The 23,376-nt window shown below is 27.9% G+C and overlaps 2 protein-coding genes across 10 annotated transcripts; one reads left to right on the forward strand and one right to left on the reverse strand.

The window, feature by feature from the left end:
• The first annotated feature begins 3,611 nt into the window (after nucleotides 1-3,611).
• On the forward strand, nucleotides 3,612-18,343 carry LOC132920966 (WD repeat, SAM and U-box domain-containing protein 1-like). Of its 9 annotated transcripts, none has more exons than XM_060983730.1 (17): nucleotides 3,612-3,765; nucleotides 4,976-5,147; nucleotides 7,017-7,162; nucleotides 8,435-8,649; nucleotides 9,652-9,875; nucleotides 11,172-11,274; nucleotides 11,534-11,613; nucleotides 12,028-12,161; nucleotides 12,231-12,402; nucleotides 13,283-13,425; nucleotides 13,936-14,135; nucleotides 14,808-15,016; nucleotides 15,725-15,815; nucleotides 16,677-16,750; nucleotides 17,121-17,163; nucleotides 17,537-17,656; nucleotides 17,965-18,343. In XM_060983730.1, the coding sequence occupies exons 1-17, from the start codon at nucleotides 3,632-3,634 to the stop codon at nucleotides 18,117-18,119; spliced, it is 2,415 nt and encodes an 804-aa protein (XP_060839713.1). In that variant the 5' UTR covers nucleotides 3,612-3,631; the 3' UTR covers nucleotides 18,120-18,343. The 9 variants fall into 9 exon arrangements, 6 of the variants coding, with proteins under 6 accessions (XP_060839713.1, XP_060839715.1, XP_060839714.1 ...); XM_060983732.1 differs by having other exon boundaries at nucleotides 17,537-17,714; nucleotides 17,965-18,083; XR_009660810.1 differs by lacking the exon at nucleotides 17,121-17,163 and having other exon boundaries at nucleotides 17,537-17,714; nucleotides 17,965-18,083.
• Nucleotides 18,344-18,601: 258 nt separating this feature from the next.
• Nucleotides 18,602-21,734, reverse strand: LOC132920967 (ankyrin repeat and MYND domain-containing protein 2). Its single transcript, XM_060983736.1, has 6 exons — nucleotides 21,327-21,734; nucleotides 21,091-21,256; nucleotides 20,889-21,028; nucleotides 20,596-20,789; nucleotides 20,388-20,526; nucleotides 18,602-19,428 (listed from the first exon to the last, which is right to left on the reverse strand). Exons 1-6 carry the CDS (start codon nucleotides 21,522-21,524, stop codon nucleotides 19,111-19,113), a joined length of 1,155 nt encoding a protein of 384 aa, XP_060839719.1. The 5' UTR covers nucleotides 21,525-21,734; the 3' UTR covers nucleotides 18,602-19,110.
• Nucleotides 21,735-23,376: the final 1,642 nt, after the last annotated feature.

Genomic DNA, 23,376 nt, shown 5'->3' on the forward strand with positions numbered 1-23,376 from the left:
CTATTGTGTCAAGAGTCTGAAATTGTGCTGAGTCTGAAAATGCATGAATATAGTACGTAACTAACAATAAGCTACAACTTGACAGCAAGCAGCTTTAAAAAAGAAAAATATTATGTTTAATAATTAAGTATCATGGATATTCTGTTACGTAAATGACTGAAAGTTAATTTTTATAAATTTAACAGTACATATCATTTAAATTATACATATATTTATAAAATTTATATTTGATATTTATTATAGGCATTTTATGCAAGTATAATCACATGGTTAATTATTTTTTTAACCTGTAAACGTAAAAGAATTGTATTTTTGAAATGCTATGGGTTTATGACCTATATTCTAAATCTAAATAAAAATAATAATAATAACATTATTGGTTATCGTGGCTCGAATATGTTATACGTTTTGCTTCGTAGGATGAGAATGCATTTTTAAATTGTGGTGTTGTGTAGAGGTGATGGGTATAGTATTTCCAAGCATATGCCGATTATAGTAAATTCTTGTATTTTAATCGCGTGCCAAATGCCAACGTAACTACGTAACACAAATATATACCTCAGGCTAAAAAATAAAAATACAAGTAATTTTATAACATAAATATCTACAGTTATATAATCGACTAATTATAAATTATCCATACACATAACATCGTATTTTAAAAAATGAAATTAAAAACAGCTATTTTGAATTATTGGAGATTTTTATTGAAATATATATCCACTATAAAAAACAAATTAGAATTTTTTTTTAAATTACTGTTAAAAATAGCAATAAATTGATTTCCATGAAGATACTTCGTATGATGTGTAACTTTTGGAGCACACAGTGACATAGTATGGAATACATTATAATATGACCTTATTAGATAAAAATTTAGTTGGTTTGGTATATGAGTTCGAAGAAATAAATATCAGCATGAGCTGTTAGATTACAAATATTAATAAAATAAACACCCTTTTTTGGTCAAATTATAGTTCTAGTTCATATTGTTACATTTAAAAAAAAAATTATATTGAAATTTATATTTCAAATTTGTATACATAAATCTATTAAATAGTTAACTGCATTTATTTGTATTGAAGTATAAATGGTATGTCAAATACTTAAATATTAAAAAAAATTAAATGTATAAATTACAATTAAGTTTAAATTTATTATTTAAATACTATATTTTAAATTAAAAGGTATTCGAAAAAAGGTTATGCGACCGATGTTATATATTCATTATAAAATGTTTTTTAAATAACATAATTTGTAAAGAATAAAATCTGTAAATATTAATTCGAAAATTAGCAAAAATGTATTTAAATAACTATAGCGTACGGTAAAACCACTAAAGTTATTAAATTATATTTTAAAAGTATTTAAAAATGAACAAAATAAGAATTAAATGTTTTGGAAAATGATAAAATAGAGAAAAATTGTAAAAAAGTGCCTTTTATAAATAATAATTACATATTATTATAATAATATTTGCAATTTAACTACATATAATTTAAAAAACGACGATAAAAATAAAAATAATTTAATTAGTACTGTATTAGCAAGTAATTTAGTAATGTATATTATTGTATATAATATTACAACTTATGATACTACCGCCAATTATGTAATAAGAATACTTTGGAACTAATTTTAGTAGTAGGTATCTTAGTAATGTTTTTATGATTACTTACTACGGTTTAAAAAATATTTAATTATTTACATTAACCTTTCTCTCTAACCTAACCAATATTGATTGTTGATTGTCTATAGGACGGTCAAGGTGATTCTCGTCCAAAATTCATAAAATATTAAAAACTTCTTAGAAGTAATTGTTCATTGGCATTTATTTTATTTATTAAAGTATTATTACTAATAATTATTTTAAAAACACAAACAGATAAATCTAATGGTTAAGTACATAAATATAATAAAAAATATTACGTTTATTTAATATTTTGACTGTTTATGGATATATACCTACTAGGAGCAAACATCATGTAAGTGCGTTATACCTACATTTATTATACACAAACATTTCTAAATAAATAATAATACTTACTATAATTACAATGAAAGCTATAGAAAATTGACTTAGGTACTTGATAAAAATATGTATAAATATTTTAGATTTTGTTTATTTTTGTAATGCTTCTAATTTTAGAGAGGTTGATTTTTTTTTTTTATTTGTTTATTCAAAAGAACTAATTCCCAATAAAAGTTTTAAATAAAAGTATGATAATAAGGCGTATCTAAACAAAAAATAAATGCATATTAGAAGATTATATTTGTGTGATGTCTACATTTAGTCATTTTTTTTAGTTTTTAATAAAATAAATTGGAAAAAAGTGTTTACCTGTAATAGTAATAATTATTAACACTAATAAAGAAAACTATACGTCTATGTATTGAAGTATTAACCACAATGACAAAATATAGCTGTTATTATTATATTTAAAATATATTTGTATTATTATAATATTAAAAAAGTATATAATAATATGTTATACCTTCATAAAATAAATAATTTAATTTAATTTATTATGGTGTAGATTGGCATGATAGTACCTATAATACATAGGAATATAAATAGGTTAATTACTAGCTAGTAGCTAGGGATGGCGAGAAAATTATGCTCAGTCGTAGCTATAGGCATAAATACCTGATAGTTTTGTCAAGCGATTTAGAGATAAATCATGAACATGAAATTTTACTTATTTTAGTGGCAGGCTTAGTAATATTTTATAGTTGGTATTGGTATGGACTCCATTAAACTAAATAAATAAATCATATCACGTATATGTGTGTGTGTGTACTATATAGTTATTGTTTACTGGCTCGACAAGGGGTAAACACAAATAAGTGCTAAAAATATGTTTATGTATTATAGAAAAATGTTAACCTATATTGACAAATATGATAACAATAGTACAGCTGTGTGATAGACAGTTTTCATACTTGATTAGATTATGGAGGACCCGCCTATCAAAAATATGGATTTTTATGTCTTGTAAAATAAATTTTTTACTGAAAAAAAAAGTTGTCATAATTTATGATTTATAACCTAACTTGAAATAATTGCCTAAAAATAATATTTTCCACTGAAATAGTACACGGTAGTATTAAATTATAGCAAAGTGCATCTAGATAGATAATTTCACACTAAAATTGTATTTCAAAATATTCCAGTTACACCTTAAACACTAGAGTCTAGATCATCGATATTTATTCGCGTCTTGTTGTACCTAATTTATATGTCAACCGCGGTCAGTGGTGTTATGTTATATTGTTATGTATATATATATATATATATATATATATATATATTTAACCTATGAAAATAAGCAAGAAAGTAGGAATTAATAATAAATGTCAGTATAATATATATCAATCGAATAATTGTATATATTATGACATTCTGTAGCAGATAATCGCGTGAGTGTCGCACTGGCACGTACGCTATATCGTTATAAACATATAACAACGATGCGCCGCCGACCTGCAGCAGACACTCCATACCTACTTATATAGATATATATATATATATACTACTTTAATATAATGTATTTCTATACATTTTACCTACGTGTTTTTTGTATAACATTTTTCCGCGTTAGTGCAGTCACGGCCTTTGCGCCACGCCGTCATGTCCTCGGTCGCCACCACCTGCGCCTTGGACGTTCCTGTTGCCATCAAACGTATCCAGACCATTCACAAACACGCCAGTGACGTGACCAAATGTTGTTTTTCCAAACGATTTCATCTGGCCGTCGGTTCAAGGTAAAGCCGTTATTTGTTGTCGTATAGGTGCTCCCCATCGTCTTTCCAAATGCTGTTATTTAATATTTGTTATGATTTATTTTATACGCAAGGGGTGGGTAAGAGGATAGTAATTTCTTAGATACTTATTTGAAGATATATTTTTAGTTTATTATAATTTATTAATTTCGTTAAATATTCGGCCTACTACCTATACTATTTAGTATTTAGTCTCTTAAAGTTAATATTATTCAATATTCTGTAATACTAATAAGAAAATTTCATTGAGTTGAATGAGAAATTCAGAAAATAATTTACTTAAAAATTAATTTGTAAAGGTTTTGTTAACCTAACCTAATTCTTGATATACATTGACTGAAGAACTGTAAAGTAAAAACAAAAATATCCAAATAAATTAACCTCCAATAAAAGTTTTATAAAAATATTGAAGATATATTATAGTTAAGTCATTATATATTTTAGAATTCAAACATTTTTTGTTCATGATAATTTCAAGTGTTATAGATAATTTTCTTTAGAAGAATCGGCTGGACATTTTAAACCACGTAACTATGAACAATAATAAATTATATTAATATGCCATGCTTAACCACCAGACAACAAGTATACATAAATAACAACTTATCTTTTAGCCTAAATCAATTAAACACTATAAAACATGAGTGCGTTTATTGACTATAAATTATAATACCGATCAGTATTCTATTATATAGACCTTGCCACAGACCATATGTAAACGTATTGGTTCGTGATGTCGTTATAGAGCTCTTCGACAATTCTATTTTCTTTTTCAAGACGTCAAATGATTGAACTATTGATATAGTTATCAGTTTTCATTTATAAAAGATCTATATGTCGTATTGCCTTGATTGTAATGAGCCTGCGAACGCACATATCTTTTACATCACGTTTAATATTTAGACATTTTATAAATAAGGCGTATTTTTATTCTTGAGACATATTTTACTTAAACGTGATCACCGCTTTTTAAGTAGAAGAGCGTGATTAATGTTACAGCTACGCCTGCAATTTAGATTACAGAAATTGATGCCTACAAGCAACGAGTGTTTAGTGCTTAATATATGAGTTTAAACTACTCGTATATTATCAATAGTAATAATATAACCATTGTTATCATATTGTCGTGTTTTGTTTGTTTAATTTTGTCACAAATAATTGACAAAATATATCGCGATTATTGTTGCCGCAGTGACCGGACGGTGAGCGTGTGGGAATGGCGGTCAGGCCACGGTTTCGAAGAAAAATCATATTCGCCACTCACCCACCATAAGTACATGGTGACTGGTGTACAATTCGATGGAGATGCTAACATCTTGGCTACGTCGTCCTTAGATGGTAGCACTACGCTGTGCGATGTCGAGGTAAGGGTGTACATTATCATTTTATTTCTACAGCCGCGGCGAGGCTTGTGAAAGCTTGAAATAAACGTACCGAAACTATACATGCTGTGAGGATTTCCTAAACGACCAAACAGTAATAAGAATATATGTGTACCATTCCCACCCCTTTCTTGATAGAATAATATTTTCTAATATTACCTAATTGTACGATTGTTTTATAAATTGTGCCGATCATCGATTTTATCAGAGTTAATATTTCTATAATCTAACTGTAGTTTGTCTGTGACTTATAAACATTATATAATATTATGTGATATCTGATGTTTCCTATATCGTCATCGTTGCATGTGAATATTTTAAAAATTGAGTTTTGACTTGAATTTTAAATCCAAACCGACTGCGGTATAATGTTATATATTTTTTCATAATTTATCGGTTCAATAAAATCTAGTTATAAAATATTTTGATCACGTCTACAGAAATGTATCCTTATCGTACAACATCCAATTTGCTGCCAATATTTGAACACATAAGAATTATTGGCTTTCTCCTTATAGAGTTGTTTTTTTTTAGTTCCGCTAATGATTGTCACAAACACACATATTCTATACAAATAAACATATACGGTATACATTGTAAATTTTAATAAACTACAATAACACAACGAAGCTATCTAATAAAATTTATTTTATATGCTATGTTTATTGTACATCATATTATTTTGATCTCATAAATATAAATGCTTATACATCTTACAAGCATATAATGTGCAGGAGCAGATACGTACAAATAATAATCTTTGATGTTTTTAATTAAATTTATTAATATTGTGTGAGTGTGAGATGCTATTTAAATTCATGTCTAATATATATTATTATACATCTATAATCTTATGTTTTCAATGATAGATTGTAATAACTGATTCAATTTTAAGCTTATAAAATATATTTTCGTGTAATATTTATCTGATTATATTTTTAAATTTTAGATCATTATTTCATATTTATTATATTACATTAAATACTGTATAATATTATGTCATTAAAGCTGTAACATAATATACAATTTTGTTCATTATGGTAGTATGTATAAATGGTATTTAATAAATCATTATACAAAAAGTAATTATTTTTTATAATACAGGAGTATATATATATAATTTAAAACTAATTATTACCAAGTTTCATTAACGTTCGAGACATGTATGTCTTTGAATGTTTTATATCATCTTTTAAATGGTAAAATTCATTAGTTGCTTTTAAATATTTTTATTTAACGCAGTTTTTCAATATTTGCTATTTTTATATCTACATTCTATATATATTAGAATTATTACCAATTAACATTTTAGTTTCGTCCGTAAATCAATGCCTGCTTGGACAATCCGTTTAGTTGCAGATTTTTTTTGAAAATGATTAGTAATTACTGTACCTATAAAGTCTAAATAATCATATAATTATTATTTTGAGTAATTCATTTTTTAGTTTAACTTAACTTCAAATAAATAGTTTACATACATTCTAATGATTATCGACTTTTTATTTTAATAACTTATTTATCGAATTTGTAATATCTCATACAATCATTATGTGTATTTATATACGTTTAGTATTTATTTATGAGTTTATGACATTCGCTGATTGTAAATATTTTATGGTATTTTGAATTTGGGTTGTTTGTTTGAGTATACTATAATATGTAACTTACATAAGCTTATATAAATATCAGAGTTTCAACTTTTGAGCTTTATAATATTATCAAAAGAGTATGATGTTCATTAGTCTATGACTTAACTTATTGATGTGTTCATATTACATAATATACATTCAATGTTAACTATTAGGAACTAAACATACCACTAATATATATATTATAAAATATAAATTTTAGACCGGGCGAGTTGTGCACACATTTGTTCAAAACAGTTGCGGTGGTATAAGATCGTCGTGTTTTGTGGCGAATTATAAATATTTTGTATCTGCTGGTGACGACGGGACCATATGCGTGTGGGACATGTTTAGACGAGTACTAGTCAGGTATATATACTGTTCGTTATATTATAATTTATGATGGAATATCATGAGATCGTGTTTAAAATAAATATTTTAATTAATTATTTAATTTTAATGATGCTATAACATTGTTGAACAAGTGCACCAACAATAAAAACATGAAAATAAAAGTTTTAATCGAGTAATATTCTCATGCAGTACACAGTTAAATTTCTAATTAATTATAAATTGATTAATTTAATTTAATTTCAAGGTATAAGTTGTATATTTTGTTAATTTAATAATTATAATTAAATATAAATGGCAACTACTAGTTTTGTTAATTTATAAATGTTGTGAAAGAGTTTTTTTTTTTTTAACAAAATTGCATTAATAATTGTTTTAAAGTACTGATCAATGATTAATGATTATATATTATAAACTAGTATAGAGCTGGTTGTTACTTGTTTCTATGGTATTATAGAATTACATAACTAACGCCAGTGCTATAATCGTTAAAAGGCGTGTTGTATAGGCAATTTAGGTACATTGTTGTTAATAATATTAACTACTATTATTATTATAATAACCAAAATAAACTAATAACTAAATACCAAAATTATATTTACTGGCTAGTGGCTGGACATACATTGATTTATATACTATAATATAGTCTGATTTAAACTACCAATTTAAAAATTTATTAAGAAGCTAATTTTGGCTTAAAAATCTATGATATTAGTAAGACCATAATTAGTAATTTGTCAAGTAAACTGAACATTTTTAATTTACTTGAATTAGTTGAAGCGGTTCTGTATTATATTTAAATATCTATTATACTATACGTTTATTAAACAATAATTAAAAATTAACAATAAGGGATATGTGTACATGATAATATAATATTAACTATTGTTTTTCTATTCATTGAAATTTACATGTGTTCATAATAATATCATAGATCAAAATATGGATTATGGAAAGTACTTTTAGTAGTTTAAATACCACTATATATCGCCTTGGCAAGTTCATTAATTAAAGCACAAAATGTTAAATTCGAAGTAACATAATATATTTAAAGATTTAATAGTTTAACGATTATTATTTATCGTTTGTGGTATCTATTTCCAATATATATCAATGCAGCTATTATTATTATCTGTTGTGATTTATTACAATTAATAATGATCGATTTAACATAATACACACTTATTATTACGAAAATTATTAATATTCTGTTCATAAAATTTGAAGTCTTTATAAAAACATAATTTTTCATTCGCACATACTATTATAACGGATTTTTCTTATTTATAGGACAATTACAGCGCACGAAGAGGCTATATCGATGGTATGTTGTTCTACGGACTCCAGAATAATGTTGACGGGCGACACAACGGGGGTAGCCAAAGTGTGGCCAGTCTCCGAGTTGACCGATACTTGTGGAAAATCTACTCCTTTATATGTATTATATGACTGCCACGATATGGGTGTAAATTCTGCCGACATATCAACTGTCACTGCAATAACAAGTGAGTGACATGTCATAATAGGTATCTATAAGTAGTTAAGAAAAATAAATTAACGTCCAAATAGTTACATTATTTTAATATAAGACATAGAATTTTTCGCTATGCTATATAATATACATTTAAAAAGGTATGACGTAGCAGATTTTAATAATAATATATGCGTTTATTGTATGCACATTTCACGGACTCGTGGTATTTGAAATTGAAATACGCTGCACTATATTTATCATAGGTATTATTAAATGTGTGATAATATGGCTATAGCTGTTTATTTTCACAGAATAGGATTCGGATGCGTTATTATTTAAGATGTTGTAATGCAGGGTTTAGTTGAACATTTTTCATTGGTTTATCCCTTCAATTTTAAATAATTTATTTTATAGTTAATAATTAATTTCTTTACAATTTATAGTGATTGTTTATAATATAACCTAGACATTTTTCAATATAATATATTAAAACGAAAAAATTAATTTTATACATTAACTTAGTTTATAAAATTAATTGTATAATTAATCCAATTTAATATTATAAACATTTATTAGTATAATAATAATTAGTATTATATACATAATATATTATAATATTTTATGATGATTTACCTACTGTAAGACCAATAAATTTAATTATATCATATTATTTTATATTAATTTATACCTAAAGCAATTATTGCGATTACTTTTATACATACTTTAACGATAGTTAAAGATGTATTTATTTATTCACTATTTAATAATTAGCAATCTGAGAGTAAATCAGAAAAACTTAATATCTGTATATTATTCTACACATTTTTTATGTAAAATATATTTGTTTAAAATTTAAGTGTAAACATTTCAACTACATAACATAGTCCTGATATTTACTAATATTATAATTTATAGTTTATAATTATAATATAAATACTACACAATTATTCAACTATCCAAGTGTCTATATATTTATGTGTTCGTCGTATTTTATTTTTAAATTTTCACGCGTTTATTTTTCTCGTCGTTGCAGATAAGGGTAAAGTGTACAGCGCGCTGACGTGCGGTAACGACAACTTGGTTAAAATTTGGCAACTGACTCTATGGAAGAAAAACACAAGTTCTCATCAGTGTGCTGTCGAAATGGTTCAGTCACTGAAAGGACATTCATCAACGGTGACGAGTGTGTGTTTTTGCGGCGGTGACGCCACGCTTTTTGCGACCACATCGATGGATAAGACTACAAGGATTTGGCGGGTAACGAATATACGCAGTGATATATCTTGGAGTTTTTTTTTGAAGGGGGGAGGGAGCAAAATATATCTAAATATATTATAACATATCGTGTCTACAAATATAGCGGGGACGAAAATTGCGTTCTTGTAGTACTCAAATAATTAACCGATTGGTAATAATCGATATTTCTGCATCCTTTAGTCTTGTAAAATTGTAAAAATCAGTAAAATAAATCAAGCTCAGCAAAGCTCAAGAATATAATGATTTTAAAATAATATGTGTGTTGTAGGTAATTAATGAACTACAGTTAAAAACAGAGTAACAAAAAAATATCTCCGCCGTTTAACCAAGATTGTGGCCTATGGTTAAAATAATGTATAATAGGTATAATAAATTATTATTATTTATAATTTTTATATCGCAGTTAAACATAGGCATTATACCAGCATAATAATTAATATAATCAGCGGTGGTGGTGTGACAAAACAGTTCCAATTTTTTTTTTAGTATAACTATTATAATCGGTCTACGGAATCTATGGCCACTGGACACACAATTTCTATTCGTTATTTTCAAATTATTGTTGTGAATCATACCGAGAATCTGATTTCAAATTAAATCGTAGGTAATCTGGGAGTCAAATTGTGGGTTTTTGAAAGGATACATTAATTGTTGAATAAATTAATCAATATATTATTTTATATATTATTGTTTTTCAATAATTGCTAGTTGACGTAATTACAATTAAAATATTAGAAAATATTTTTACATGCGTCGAGAACGCTATATCATCCACATGTTCCGTTATCATCGTGTAAACGCATAGGTAAAATATAGTAATGTACGTTCAATAGAATCAATTTCGTGTTATTATTTATTAGATTCAATATAACAGTATATCTGATATCAAATTTCAAGGTTAAAAGAATATTATATGTGTTTATATATCGGATTTTTACGAAATCGTAATTTTTAAGTGAGTTAAGGAATATAAAACATTGAAGTATAAAAATGCTTATAACCCGTTTAAAAATAAAATATCGCAAAAACTGACTTACAAACACTGATAATTTTCTCAACTTTAAGTCTTATGATATAGGTCCATTTACTCTAATATTAATGATTACAACATACAATTCGTTCTAATGATCGAAAATGTGCTATGTTGTACATTTGCAACAGGTCATGCGAGTGTGACGTCCTTTATAAGTGGCTAGCAGTCTCCCAGAACGAATCATAGTATTATTTTTTATACGAAAATGTAATCATATTATAATATTATATGGTTAGACTTGTTATTTTTATTATTGTCTTAAGATGGTCGAGTCAAACAATGCAGTGGCATTACAAGTGTTGGAAGGACACACCCGTTATGTTAACACTTGTGGATTCTCTCAAGACGGTTTACTGTTTGCAACTGGTAAATTGCCAACGATTCTATAACTTGTTATAATACAACATTCGCGCTCACGGATTCACATAATTTGGACGAATTTTCGTGAACATACATGCCCTGCATAATATTGTAATTTGTACTCGTACTGTATGTACAAAATATAATATATAGGAACTTAAAAATATGCACATATTATAGCAATAAATCAAATATTTAAAACAAATTGTAACGCGTAGATATTTCGTTTTATTTGTCCGCATATTTTGTACGTTACGTTTTTTAGGGTCCAACGACAAGTCTGTAATTATTTGGGACGTGAAAGGCCATTTAGATTTAAACGTAAAATTACACGACTCGTCAGAAGTGAGTGTTATTTTACTACATATTAATAATAATATATAATTATAAATAATAACATATTATACTTAAGGCGTAATATGATGTATGTATGCAGTGGCGGATCCAAGGGAGGGGTAAAAGGGTAAATACCCCCCTTGAGCTTATTATATTTAAATTTTATAAATTTATAAAAGTATAAAAATGTTGTCATTGATACCAGTTTGAAAGAATAAATTCTAAATGGTGAATATTATAATAAGTAAATAATATAAGTAGGTAATTCATATTTATATTAATAAGTATGTTATTAAGTATGTATGAATAGTATCTGATGGATATATTTTAATTCCCTCCCCCCCCGGATGAATTTCTGGATCCGCCACTGTATGTATATGTAGAGTAAATATTAATTAATTAAATATGTAATATTGGTTTTAGGACTTAAAATCTGCAGTTAACATCAGAAGAGACATTCAAATAGAAGTGACCTTTAGGAAAAAAGTAATGTTTACGAATGCTGTAAACTCGTGTGATTTTAGCAACGAATGTAAATACCTTGTAGCGGCCGGCGGGTAACAGCAATCGTTAATAGATTTTAAAATATTATCCGCTGTGTCTTAATTTATTTCAATTCTTTTTAGCGACAAGACCATCAGGGTTTGGAATGTTGACAAAAGCGAACATATTGAAGAGTGCAAAGACTCGCCGCTGTATGCTCACCATTATTCGGTACAACAGATGATCATCTCTCCATGCTCGTCGTACATGGCGTCCTGTTCGTTGGATGGAATGACTGTTATTTGGGATCTTAATGTAATGATTTACAATATTCATACACAGAGGATTCACCATAAATGCAAACCCTATTTTATTCTTTAAAAATGTAGTTTTTTTTAATCTAATTTTTGCAGTATTTAATCATACCATATTTTTAAGTTATTGAGGTTTTTTGTAATACTTAAAAAGTGTTCCATGGTCCATGAAGATACAAACTTTTGTTTTTCAAATGAACCCTTTCTTTTTGAACATTTTTGAGTTATTTAACATTATGTAGCCATGTAGGTACTAAGGATAATTTATAGGTATATTATATAGACTTAAAAAATAATAATTTGGTAAATATGATGATTTAAAAATTGTAGCTATTAATATTATTATATCAATCCATCGTTATGTATATGTTGTTTGTTAAAACTCAAAATGGTCCATGGATAATAAACACAACTAGATCCAATATTACTTCTATGTATATTTTAGTTTTTAAAAAATATTTTTAAGGACTAATATCCTTAGTTTAAACATATTTTCAATAATTGAGAAACTATTATTTCAAATTTTGAATTAGGTACATCAGATTTAAAAAAAAAAATAATTAAATAATTTACAGTATAAATATAATGGAGGGGGGATTTTCTTTTGGATAAATTTGTATCATCACAGGACACATCTCTTTAGTAGTACTTACAGAAAATTTCAAGAATTAAAAAATATGATCTTCAAGTAAATTTATTTGAAGACTTCAATAATCAGAATTTTTATAAATAATATAAATTCATTATTAAATGAAAAAAAGGTAGATGCATGAACACTTTTGGTGTATTACTCTGAATATAGCTTTGAACCGATTCATTGTCGCAATGGAAAATACTCAAATTATACGACTTATTGGACATTATTGCAAATCGAATTATAGACTCTAAAACAGAAAGGTTCATTACATACTGAGTATGGCGGGGCCCGATCCTGTTCATTTTCTGGCAACTCCGAATTGATCGCGGTCGCTTGCAACAACGAAATCGTATTCGTGTGGAAAATCGAAACATTACAACTTGTTGCGTACGTATATGATGGTTTTTAAATCACTGGTAAGGTGAACTGATAGTTTTGACTCCCCGTACTTGTATATAATAAACGACGTCTTGTTTTCTAATTTGTTCGTGTTTGTCTTGTTCTAATTTTTATATTCTGTTCGAATCACCTTAATAACATAATCTAATCCAACAAGTAGTTAATTATATAGTTTTAAGATTTTTTTTTTAAAGATATTTTTAAACATCGAAATTCTCAGAAAAATATTCTGCAATGAAGTGTGAAAGTAAAAATGTCAGTATGTTATTATTATGTAATTTAAAACTGATAAACTTAAACATTTATTTTGATAAGAACTAGTAAAAATACATAATTTTTCAAGTACAGTTGTGTTATTTTAATTTCAGAGTTCAGATTGCATAAAAAAATACACAAATTTTCTGTTTAATGATAAAAGTATCACTTTGTAGTATAAACATTATTAATTACATTATTTCAACACTATTATGTATTATTATAATATAGAAACGATTTTAGGAAGTTGTGCGGGAATGACGAAGACGTCACTTGTGTTTCGTTCAGTCCGGATTCTCGTTATTTAATGTCCGGTTGTGTGGAAGGACATTTCCGAATTTGGTCAGTTCATCCTAAAAAGCACATAATATCCGAGACGAGTATAATCGTCCAGGACAAAGCGCACGAAATCGGAATAACCAGCGCCCATTTCGTGATCAAGAGTATAAGTTTTATTGCATAAATAATAATTATAGTTAAATTAGTTAATAGTTACAGTACCTACATTACTCTCAATATTATTCATGGAACTATAAGAATAAATATTTACATATTTTAACTTTTGCGTGATTTTAGTTTTAAATTTATTGATAATAAGTTAAATATCTGAAAAAAAAGAAAAAGTGGGCAAATAATAAAATTGTGCTTAAATACTATTTAATAGTATATATTAGTATACCCACGAGTAATATTATTATACATATTATAGTGATCACTATAATATTAATTCTGTAATCTATAATAATGTATAATATTATAATATATCTTTTTGATATCACATTTAAAAAATTAATATTATTAAATAATTCGTGTTAGCTTTACAGAATCTAGTACCTACATATAATTTGCATGCACATTTTTGATTTAATTGTTTTTGATACCAGCTAATTTGTAATTTAGTACCTATTATTAAAAATAATTATTTTCTCATTTTTCCAATTTCTAAAACTTTTAAATTTTTAAAATGCCTGATTGATATATCCAAATATATTATAATAATCGTGGAAATTAAAATCTTCGCAAATACGACGTGCTTTTAGTTCTCTTCATAGTATTTAGCTGTTATACAATATAATAATATATATTATTATTTATTAATTGGGTTGATATCGCAGATCCATCTAGAAAATCACATTCGATATTGATGTTAACGGGCGGCAGCGATGCTGTGGTAAAAATATGGAGGCTAATGAATGACCGAATCGACTTTAAAATGAAGTTTGTTGGTCACGGTAGCGACATCACGTGTGTTAAGTTCCCACGGCACATAACCACGTTCTTGGCGTCTACATCGTTGGATAAGACAGCTCGAATATGGCAAACGGTAGATAAATGGAAAAAACACAATTTAATATAATTATAATAATTGATTTGTCGTGTAGAATAAGTGAAACTAGTGAAAGTGTAGGTATGTGTATGTCATTTGATTTGTATTAACAACTTAACAAGTTTATTTGGCACAAACAATAATAAATTGTTATCAATTAGGTCATATTAATCTTTCATCTCCCACAAGTTTTAATTTTAGCTATACTTGAAATTCGGAGTGTCAAAAAGGCGTATATATAAGTTATACGTAAATACACAGAGAGTAAGTATTTGGGTAATTATATGTTTTGACAAATTTCAAAACTGTTATTTATGTTAAAAAAAATGTTTTATCGATTATTAAATCAATAACTATTGGTGGTCGCATTATAGTTCGTATTAATTGACAATCATCTGTAATTATAAACTATAAAGTAAAGACAACTTAATTTCTTGTCAATATTGTTGTAAAATATGTAGATTGTAGGTGTTCATTTAATGGTGAATTTGGAGTTCCCCTATCCCCAAAAAACTCCTAGAAGCTCCCTCAAAAAATATAAATTCAATATAATAAGTATTTCGTTGATGAACATTATTAAAAAACATTCTGGGGGCTGCGGCTTATCTTGAATATTTATTCTATTTGCGTTACCTACTATAATGAGAATTGCTCATATTTTTAACGTACCTACAAGTATTAAAATGTTTATTAATTTTTTTTTAGAAAACTGGAGATTGTCTGCATGTTATCGATCCTAAAGATGCTATTCTCACTTGTTGCTCATTTTCGTCAAATAATAAAATACTAGCTACAGGTTATTATAACAACAATTATAATAATTTAATATACCTAAGTACTTAGTCGTTTGGTTTTTCAAAATGAATTTGAACAATCTTTTTTTATATATATATTTATTTATTATATTGCTATTATGCTAATATCATAATAAGAACTAAGTATATAATTAAATATAATATAGTTTAATAAATAAACACACTACTTACTTCAGCTAGTGTATATGCGCATATTGTTAAAATATTATTTATTTACATTTCAATACGGTCGATATATTGTGTGCGACTGTGCAAACACAGCTAGAAAGCAATACCTATACCAATATGAACGTCGGATATTGAGCATTTTAAAATTACATGTTTATTTATTGATATTGTGGGCATCACCCATTTGCGCCAAAATAAAAAAGGTATGTTTTTTCCAACCGCCCATTTGCGCCAAATTCACCTGGTATAATTATAATAAAAAAATATATTTTTTCTCAAATAATAAACAATAGTTAGAATTTTATTTAAATCATAGTCAATTTTAAAAATAATAATCAATAACAATTTATAATTTTCTATTGCTTTTAAAGTAGTTTTTAATCTTTTTTAACTTGTGAATTATTTTTGGGGTTAGGTTTATTTTTAATACTACTATTGACAGACTTATAAAAATAACTTTATTATACGTTACAGAAACGAAGTCTTTTAAATTACGAATTAACCAACTATTTAATGTAAAATGTTTAAACAGGTAAATTTGGCGCAAATGGGCTATACCCAAAATCAATTAGTTTTTTTTGGCCCAAATGGGTAACTCACGATATTGTCATGATTCATGACACTCTGTAAAAGTTAATGAAATGCGTACTAATTCGGAGTTAACAACATTGTAGGGTCGTTGGATAAAGCTATGTTTCTGTGGAATTTACCGTTGGACGACGAAGACGCAACGTCAATTAGGAAGTCGGTAGGTAACTACAGTAATAATCCGCAAAATATTAACCTTTCACGATATAATATTTATAATAACACAGTAAACAGCACAATGAACACTCACCCCAAACGTACCGGTTGACAGTCTGCACATACGAATGAATGTAAATTATAAGTATTATTTGTCAATCACTTTAGGTATCTATATAGTATATTATATTATATGAAATTATGATATTAATTTACTTTATTTTTTATATTATTATAGTATGTTTAACGTTACCTTTACTATTTACGTAGATTGTAGATAGTTCAAATTAGTTTGACCGTCATAGCATGTAGGTATTGGCCATTTGGCCATGTTATTTATAAAACGATCGTATATTTTTGTTTTTGGTTGATAGGCGTCATTGGAAGCACACAGATCGCGATTGAACGGCATGTCCGGTAAGACGTGTGTAAATACTAAATACAATACTATAATGTCATATATTACTCATATTATACCATTATATCGTTCGAATTATAATAATAATAATTACAATTATTATTGCTCAGTACTCTACTCTGCGGTGTGGTTGATTTAAAAAAAAAAAAATGAAAAACATAGATAAAAAAGTATGTGCCAAATTTTCATATAACTGATTTTTGTTTAATTTGAACAATTTTTCATGTATATCTAAACGTGTAATATAATAAATTACGCCGATGACATAAGAGTACCCGAATTTTATTACTACGTGTATTCGCCTATCGGGTCAACTGCACATGTAACGGCGGGACACAGTAAAAAAAAAAAAACAATTTGTTTCGTCCGCAGATGACGACAGACGAGATTTGGAAGTGGCATTGTCAAAACTATCGTCGTCGACAGACATACCCGACGAGTTCATCTGTCCTATAACACAGCAGATCTTCAGAGATCCCGTGATATGTTCAGGTATACAATCCGAGGTTTAACTCTAGTTCCCAGTTTCGTGCTTGAAGAGTTTGCAAAGGTATGTAGGTAGTACCTACTAGGTACATAAAAAAAGGATTTGAATAACGACCTCTCTATTCTTCTTTTATACTTGATGATTAAGACAGATGAAGCGGTAACAGAAAAAAAAAAGAAAATTAACTCGTTTCTTGATTCTTCTATTGGTTGTAGTTCGTAGATATAGACCTTTTGAAAACCACATTATAAACTAGTTTATAAGGTCTTTAAGAAGCGTAAAAAAATTTAACTATTGATTTTTTTCTGGATAGACGGACATACTTACGATAGATCGGCCATGATGTCATGGTTCCGCCGAGGCAAATTTAGTAGCCCATTAACAAACGAACCGCTCGTATCCAAGTCTATGACGCTAAACACCACCATAAAAGAAGCAATCTCAGTGTTTATCCAACAAAATCAATGAACGTAAATGACTACAGAATCAACGGTTTTTAAATTTATCGATCCCAACTTTTTTATGTGTGTGGATAATATATCAACTACTATAGGGTCACATTTTGGAAATATAATAATTGTTTGATCAGAAAATTTGCTTGCAGCAAATCGTAATACTATTATAATTGTTGTTACTTTATGCACTTTTTTCTTTTTAACATATTTTATTAAAATAAAAATATTTGCATTAAAGATTTTGTTTTTGTGTTTTATAAATACTAAACAGTTGTAGTGTTAAAAATATCTCTTTACAATTGATGTTTGGAGTTCATTGTAGATTTTTTATACAATTTGTATACATGAATTAATAGACATAAGATAATTTTTAGTAAATCATACAATTATTATAATATTAATCTATATTTGTCATTGGTAATTTAAATTTTATGGCTTTTGTAGTTGTGTTTGTATAATTAAATAATATAATATTATTTATTATAAAATTAATACTTTTAAGTAATGAGTAATATTATATTTCATATCTAATTGACAAACACAAAATAGCATACAATATTTTATCAATCATCTAACAGATTATATTACATTATATATTTAGACCTTATCATTTTAACAATTGAAGTGGAGGTTTTAATAATAGAATATTAATCAGAAAAAATGTTTTAAAAACAGGTATAGGATTACTTATTATTAAATTGGAAACAAATTAAAACACTATCTAACAAAGGTATAAAGGTTCAAAATGTTTTACACACAAACTTCTATTATATAATATGGGTTTTATGACAATGTTAAAAAACATTATCAAAAGCTTCTAAATGACTTAGTTTATACAAATTGTATTATAACACATGTTATCAAATTACTTTAAAGTAATTTTACATACACGTTAGTCTAAATTTAAAACGTAAAACATATGCTGCCAATTAATCGTTAAATATTTTAAACACACATATATAGTTAATGAATATACATTTCATAATGTACTAATTGGGTAAAATTTAATTTATCCCTAGTCCAGATAAACTTTCTGCTACGTGTGAACTGTCTATAGATGTTTGAGAGGCTCCATTGTTACTGGCCTCTCTGTTACACTCTTTTTTATGAACAAACCAATGTATACGTTGACACTCACGGTTACAGTATTGAACAGCTTTGCATTTAGCACATTTTTTGGTAGCATTATTTTCAGCACATGTACCGCATACACGTTCTTCGCCAAATGAATCTATGCCCATACCGCGTCTATTTCCAATCATTACCAGTATAACATTGAGTGCTGTCATGCCATCTTTACCTCGTGTCAAACTAGCGACCATCTAAAATGAAATAGCAATATATTTATCATATAAATTATTCTATAATCATATGTTGAATTATATATATATATAAAATAGAAGTTAAAATAATTTTTGTTCTTGGAATTAATTAGTAGAATAGCTGCAGAAGATATATAGTAAAATTGTATATTCAAATAAATAATCACAAATATTTAAAAATAAATTAGTTGAAGATTTTAGCTCACACTATTAAAAAAAATAAGGATTATTAACTACATTTCATCAATACAAGATAGGTTATCTTATCTAGTACTTCACAAATTCATGATTTAAATTAATAATTAATTGATTATTAATTTCAACATAAGTGCAAAAACTCAGTAGACTTAGAAGGATTTAGTTTAGTAAGCTCACAGTTATAAAATAGGTCACTAAGATTATACTATTTTATTCATTATATTTATTGTTTAAGGATCCGCTACACCAACATTAGTTTTTTCTGTCCATTTCTCACATAATATAGGAATAAAGATATTCTGTATTTCCACAATTACAACTGTGGTTAAGTTTATATTACTTATTGTATATTTTATAAAGATGAACATTTCCCGTGCTTTGACTAGATAGATTTTTAATATTTTCATTTTTGAAGAAGTTATTAACAGTTAATAATAATCAAAATTATTTTAAGTTAAAACATCTTTAAGTTTATAAAAAAAATGTAAATATTAAAAATCTATCTAGTCAAAACACAGGCAATATTCTTCTTTATAAAATATATAATAGGTGCATTTGCCCTAAAGAGAATCGTAATCGAGGAAATACGGAATATCTCTGTTCCTATATTATGTGAGATTGATAGAGAAAACAAATGTTGGTGTGGCGGTCCCTTAATGCTTAAATATATTGTAGGTAAGAAGTATTATTATTAGTAGAACATTCTAAGATGTGGTCAGTTCAAGATAAAATCAAAATTATATAAATGAGAATAATTTTACCTGTCTGAAAATTGTACAATCCCTAAATGGAAACATTCTAATGCAATCCTTAAGAAATTGTTCCGAATAAATTTCACTTTTCAATATTTTCTTAATGAATAATTCCTTTGGATCTGACTGTTTTTCACTTTTTATATCACTGTAAATATTAAATGAGAAATATTTTGAAATTCAAAATATATTATTAACTATTTAAACAAGAAATTACTTGTGTTTGGCAATTTCAATCAGAATACTAGCTAAATAATGAAACTTGAATGCCATCACTTCATTAGTCTCTAGTTGTTTATTAATTTCACGCTCGCACATCAAATTCAACACTTTGTAAATTTTTGACGCATTATCATCAACTAGGAAAACTGGAGGTATTTCAAGAGCCACTTTTACTGGATGGATGTTGGTCTGTAAGATATTATGGTACAATGATAGTTATTAGTCATAACAATCAATATAATCTAATTGTATGATGTTGCCAATATTAAAAATGAATAATAATAATACCATCATAATAAATTTGTGAACAGGTTGGGCTAACTCTGAAGGTAACTTTGGTTCGTTTTCATTTGAGTCTGGTAATGTGTAACAAGTGACTTCTTCTTCTGGTACATAATTGCTAATTACCGCCACACAGTTGTGATTGCCTGTGTTTAAACAATATATATGTCATGAACACCTGGTGAATGCGATTAATAAGCGTACTAACCAACAAAAGCACCCATTTGTGAAGCTGTGCGTCCTACTGTATTGGTCAGATCACTTTTGGCACCGGCGGCCAACAGCAAACAGCATACAACAGGGTTGCCGCTGAGGGCAGCAAAGTGCAAGGCAGTGTACTGATACTTATGTTTCCCCGAATTAACGTCAGCGCCCTGCAATGAACAAAACGATTAGTAAACACCGAATAGATAAAACAAAAAAAAAAAAATCTGATTTACTAACCCTGTTCAACAGCCAACGGACGATTTGCTCGTTACCCTTATACGCGGCGTGTTGCAGCGGAGTCATGCCATGTTCGTCCAGTATATCTGTGCTCAGGTCGTGTTTAGCGTAGATCTTCTGGAGGCCGTCAAAGTCATTGACGAATATAGCTTTGAAAACGTCTTGCGTCATCCCGTCACCGTCCTCAGAATAAAACATCGTCAGAAACAGGAACGTGTGACTAACACCTTACCTCGTCTACTGGAAAAATCTTCAGATGGTGACTTTAGAATTGCGATATATGTAACGGACTAGACTCAAGACGTGAAACTAATAGATTAGAGAGGGTTTCCTCGAGGAGAATCTAGCAATGCGTGTGCTCGGAGCAGTACGCAACGCTGTACGGTCAAGTATCGAAAATTATGTAAACAAATCATGTACCGCTGCTTGCCATGATAACAGTACGCTGTTATCATATTTAACCAAACAAGACTGTGGTTAGCCAACTATCCGTTCTAGGTGTACGATCGCCAGAGGTTTAGATAAAAACCGCAGATGTCTTACAGATCAATTATATATTTTGTTTCACTAGATAGCCATTTCATAGTCAATTAGTTAATTAAATAAAATTAATATTCAAAATGTAGGTACATTAATTGTCCTAATACTCATTTATTCCAAGAAATATTTGTTCTAATGACGATTTGTTCCACAGTCTATTTATACCTCTAGCCAATACTTTCAATATTGAATATTTGTTGTGCTTACTGCTTTGGCTCATATTATTGTTTCAAACTATATATTTTATTCAAATTTCCAATTCCAATGATTTTATTCCGATGGACTATAAAAGATTAAATATCAAAATAATGGTGTATGGTTTTATTTTTGTGTATATTATATACACGTTAATAATACAGACAGACAGGCGATCGTAAACTCTGCCGAAATACCGGTTAGATAAAAAGGCAATGAAAAGGTCTATAATATGTAAACCACCAATCACCAGTTTTATTTTCTTACCTGTAATGGATAAATGGAAACTTTGACAGTGTTAAGTGACTAAGCCCCCCCCCCCACCAGTATTTCCCCCAAATTTCCGCTTATGGCCTTCTCACGTTAAATACGTTGACAATGTTGACATCCATTGCGATGACATACGTAAAAATTTCTAAAGTAAATATGTGAAACTTAACAGTATAGTATATTCATATCCTGAGACGTTCAGGATCTTCTATACAAGATGGCTGTGGAGATCCTGACGCTCAAAGAGGTAGAGGAGAGGGCGAGGCAAGCCGCCGTGGCCAACTGATGGCGAATATCAACACGAGTGTCGAGGGTGACGGGCTCAGGCCGACCCGAGAAGAAGAGCTCCGTATGAGAAGTGTAGGGCGGTTGGCTCAGGCCGGTCCGAGAAGAATCTCTCTCGGTACGAGTTGTCTAGCAGACAGCGGCGGACTTAGGTCGTCCCGAAAAGACATCGTCACGCAACTGCTGTATATATTTTATTTTATGTGTATCACTGTGTATTTGTAAGGGGTTAACGCTGATCACGTCCCGCGTATCCCCATTTAAGTTGCATTTTTTCTATTCACCTTCTCAGGCTGTGTTCTATATATATATGTGTATATATATACCAGCTTGCTAAGGAAGGTAGTTCCCGTACCCTAGAGGGCTCAACAATTATAAATATTAATAATATTATATGCTTATCTTTATCATTCAATAAACGATGCTGCATGGGGGCTAATCAATGCGAAAACAGTTAGGCTCCCATGTAGTGATTTGCAAAAAAAAAAGTATATTTCAACCAAATTTTTAAGTTAAAATTATAAAAAAAAAAACCATGTTTAATGATTATTATGATTATTTGACGTTATACACGTCATTAGTACATTACAATAAAACAATATAATTATTTTTATTTTTAAGTTTTGTATATTTTTTTATGTATTTGGCGTAGGTACCTAACTATTATTTGTGGATAATTATTATTATAAAAATTATATATTTTTTTTAAAAATAATGTATAATAGATATACATTTTATACTGTTACCTGGTTTTTTTTTC

This window comes from Rhopalosiphum padi, chromosome 2 (genome assembly GCF_020882245.1).
Source record: "Rhopalosiphum padi isolate XX-2018 chromosome 2, ASM2088224v1, whole genome shotgun sequence".
In the NCBI taxonomy this organism is placed as follows: Eukaryota; Metazoa; Arthropoda; class Insecta; order Hemiptera; family Aphididae; genus Rhopalosiphum; species Rhopalosiphum padi.

What these genes read in the sequence shown, in the direction of transcription:
- LOC132920966 (XM_060983730.1), top strand. Translation starts at nt 3,632, where the DNA reads ATGTCCTCGGTCGCCACCACCTGCGCCTTGGACGTTCCTGTTGCCATC. An exon ending in CAACGTCAATTAGGAAGTCG is followed by an intron (nt 16,751 to 17,120) that starts GTAGGTAACTAC and finishes TTTGGTTGATAG; the next exon opens with GCGTCATTGGAAGCACACAG. An exon ending in GCGATTGAACGGCATGTCCG is followed by an intron (nt 17,164 to 17,536) that starts GTAAGACGTGTG and finishes TTTCGTCCGCAG; the next exon opens with ATGACGACAGACGAGATTTG.
- LOC132920967 (XM_060983736.1), bottom strand. Translation starts at nt 21,524, where the DNA reads ATGTTTTATTCTGAGGACGGTGACGGGATGACGCAAGACGTTTTCAAA. An exon ending in TTCACAAATTTATTATGATG is followed by an intron (nt 20,790 to 20,888) that starts GTATTATTATTA and finishes AATATCTTACAG; the next exon opens with ACCAACATCCATCCAGTAAA. An exon ending in ATTGAAATTGCCAAACACAA is followed by an intron (nt 20,527 to 20,595) that starts GTAATTTCTTGT and finishes TAATATTTACAG; the next exon opens with TGATATAAAAAGTGAAAAAC.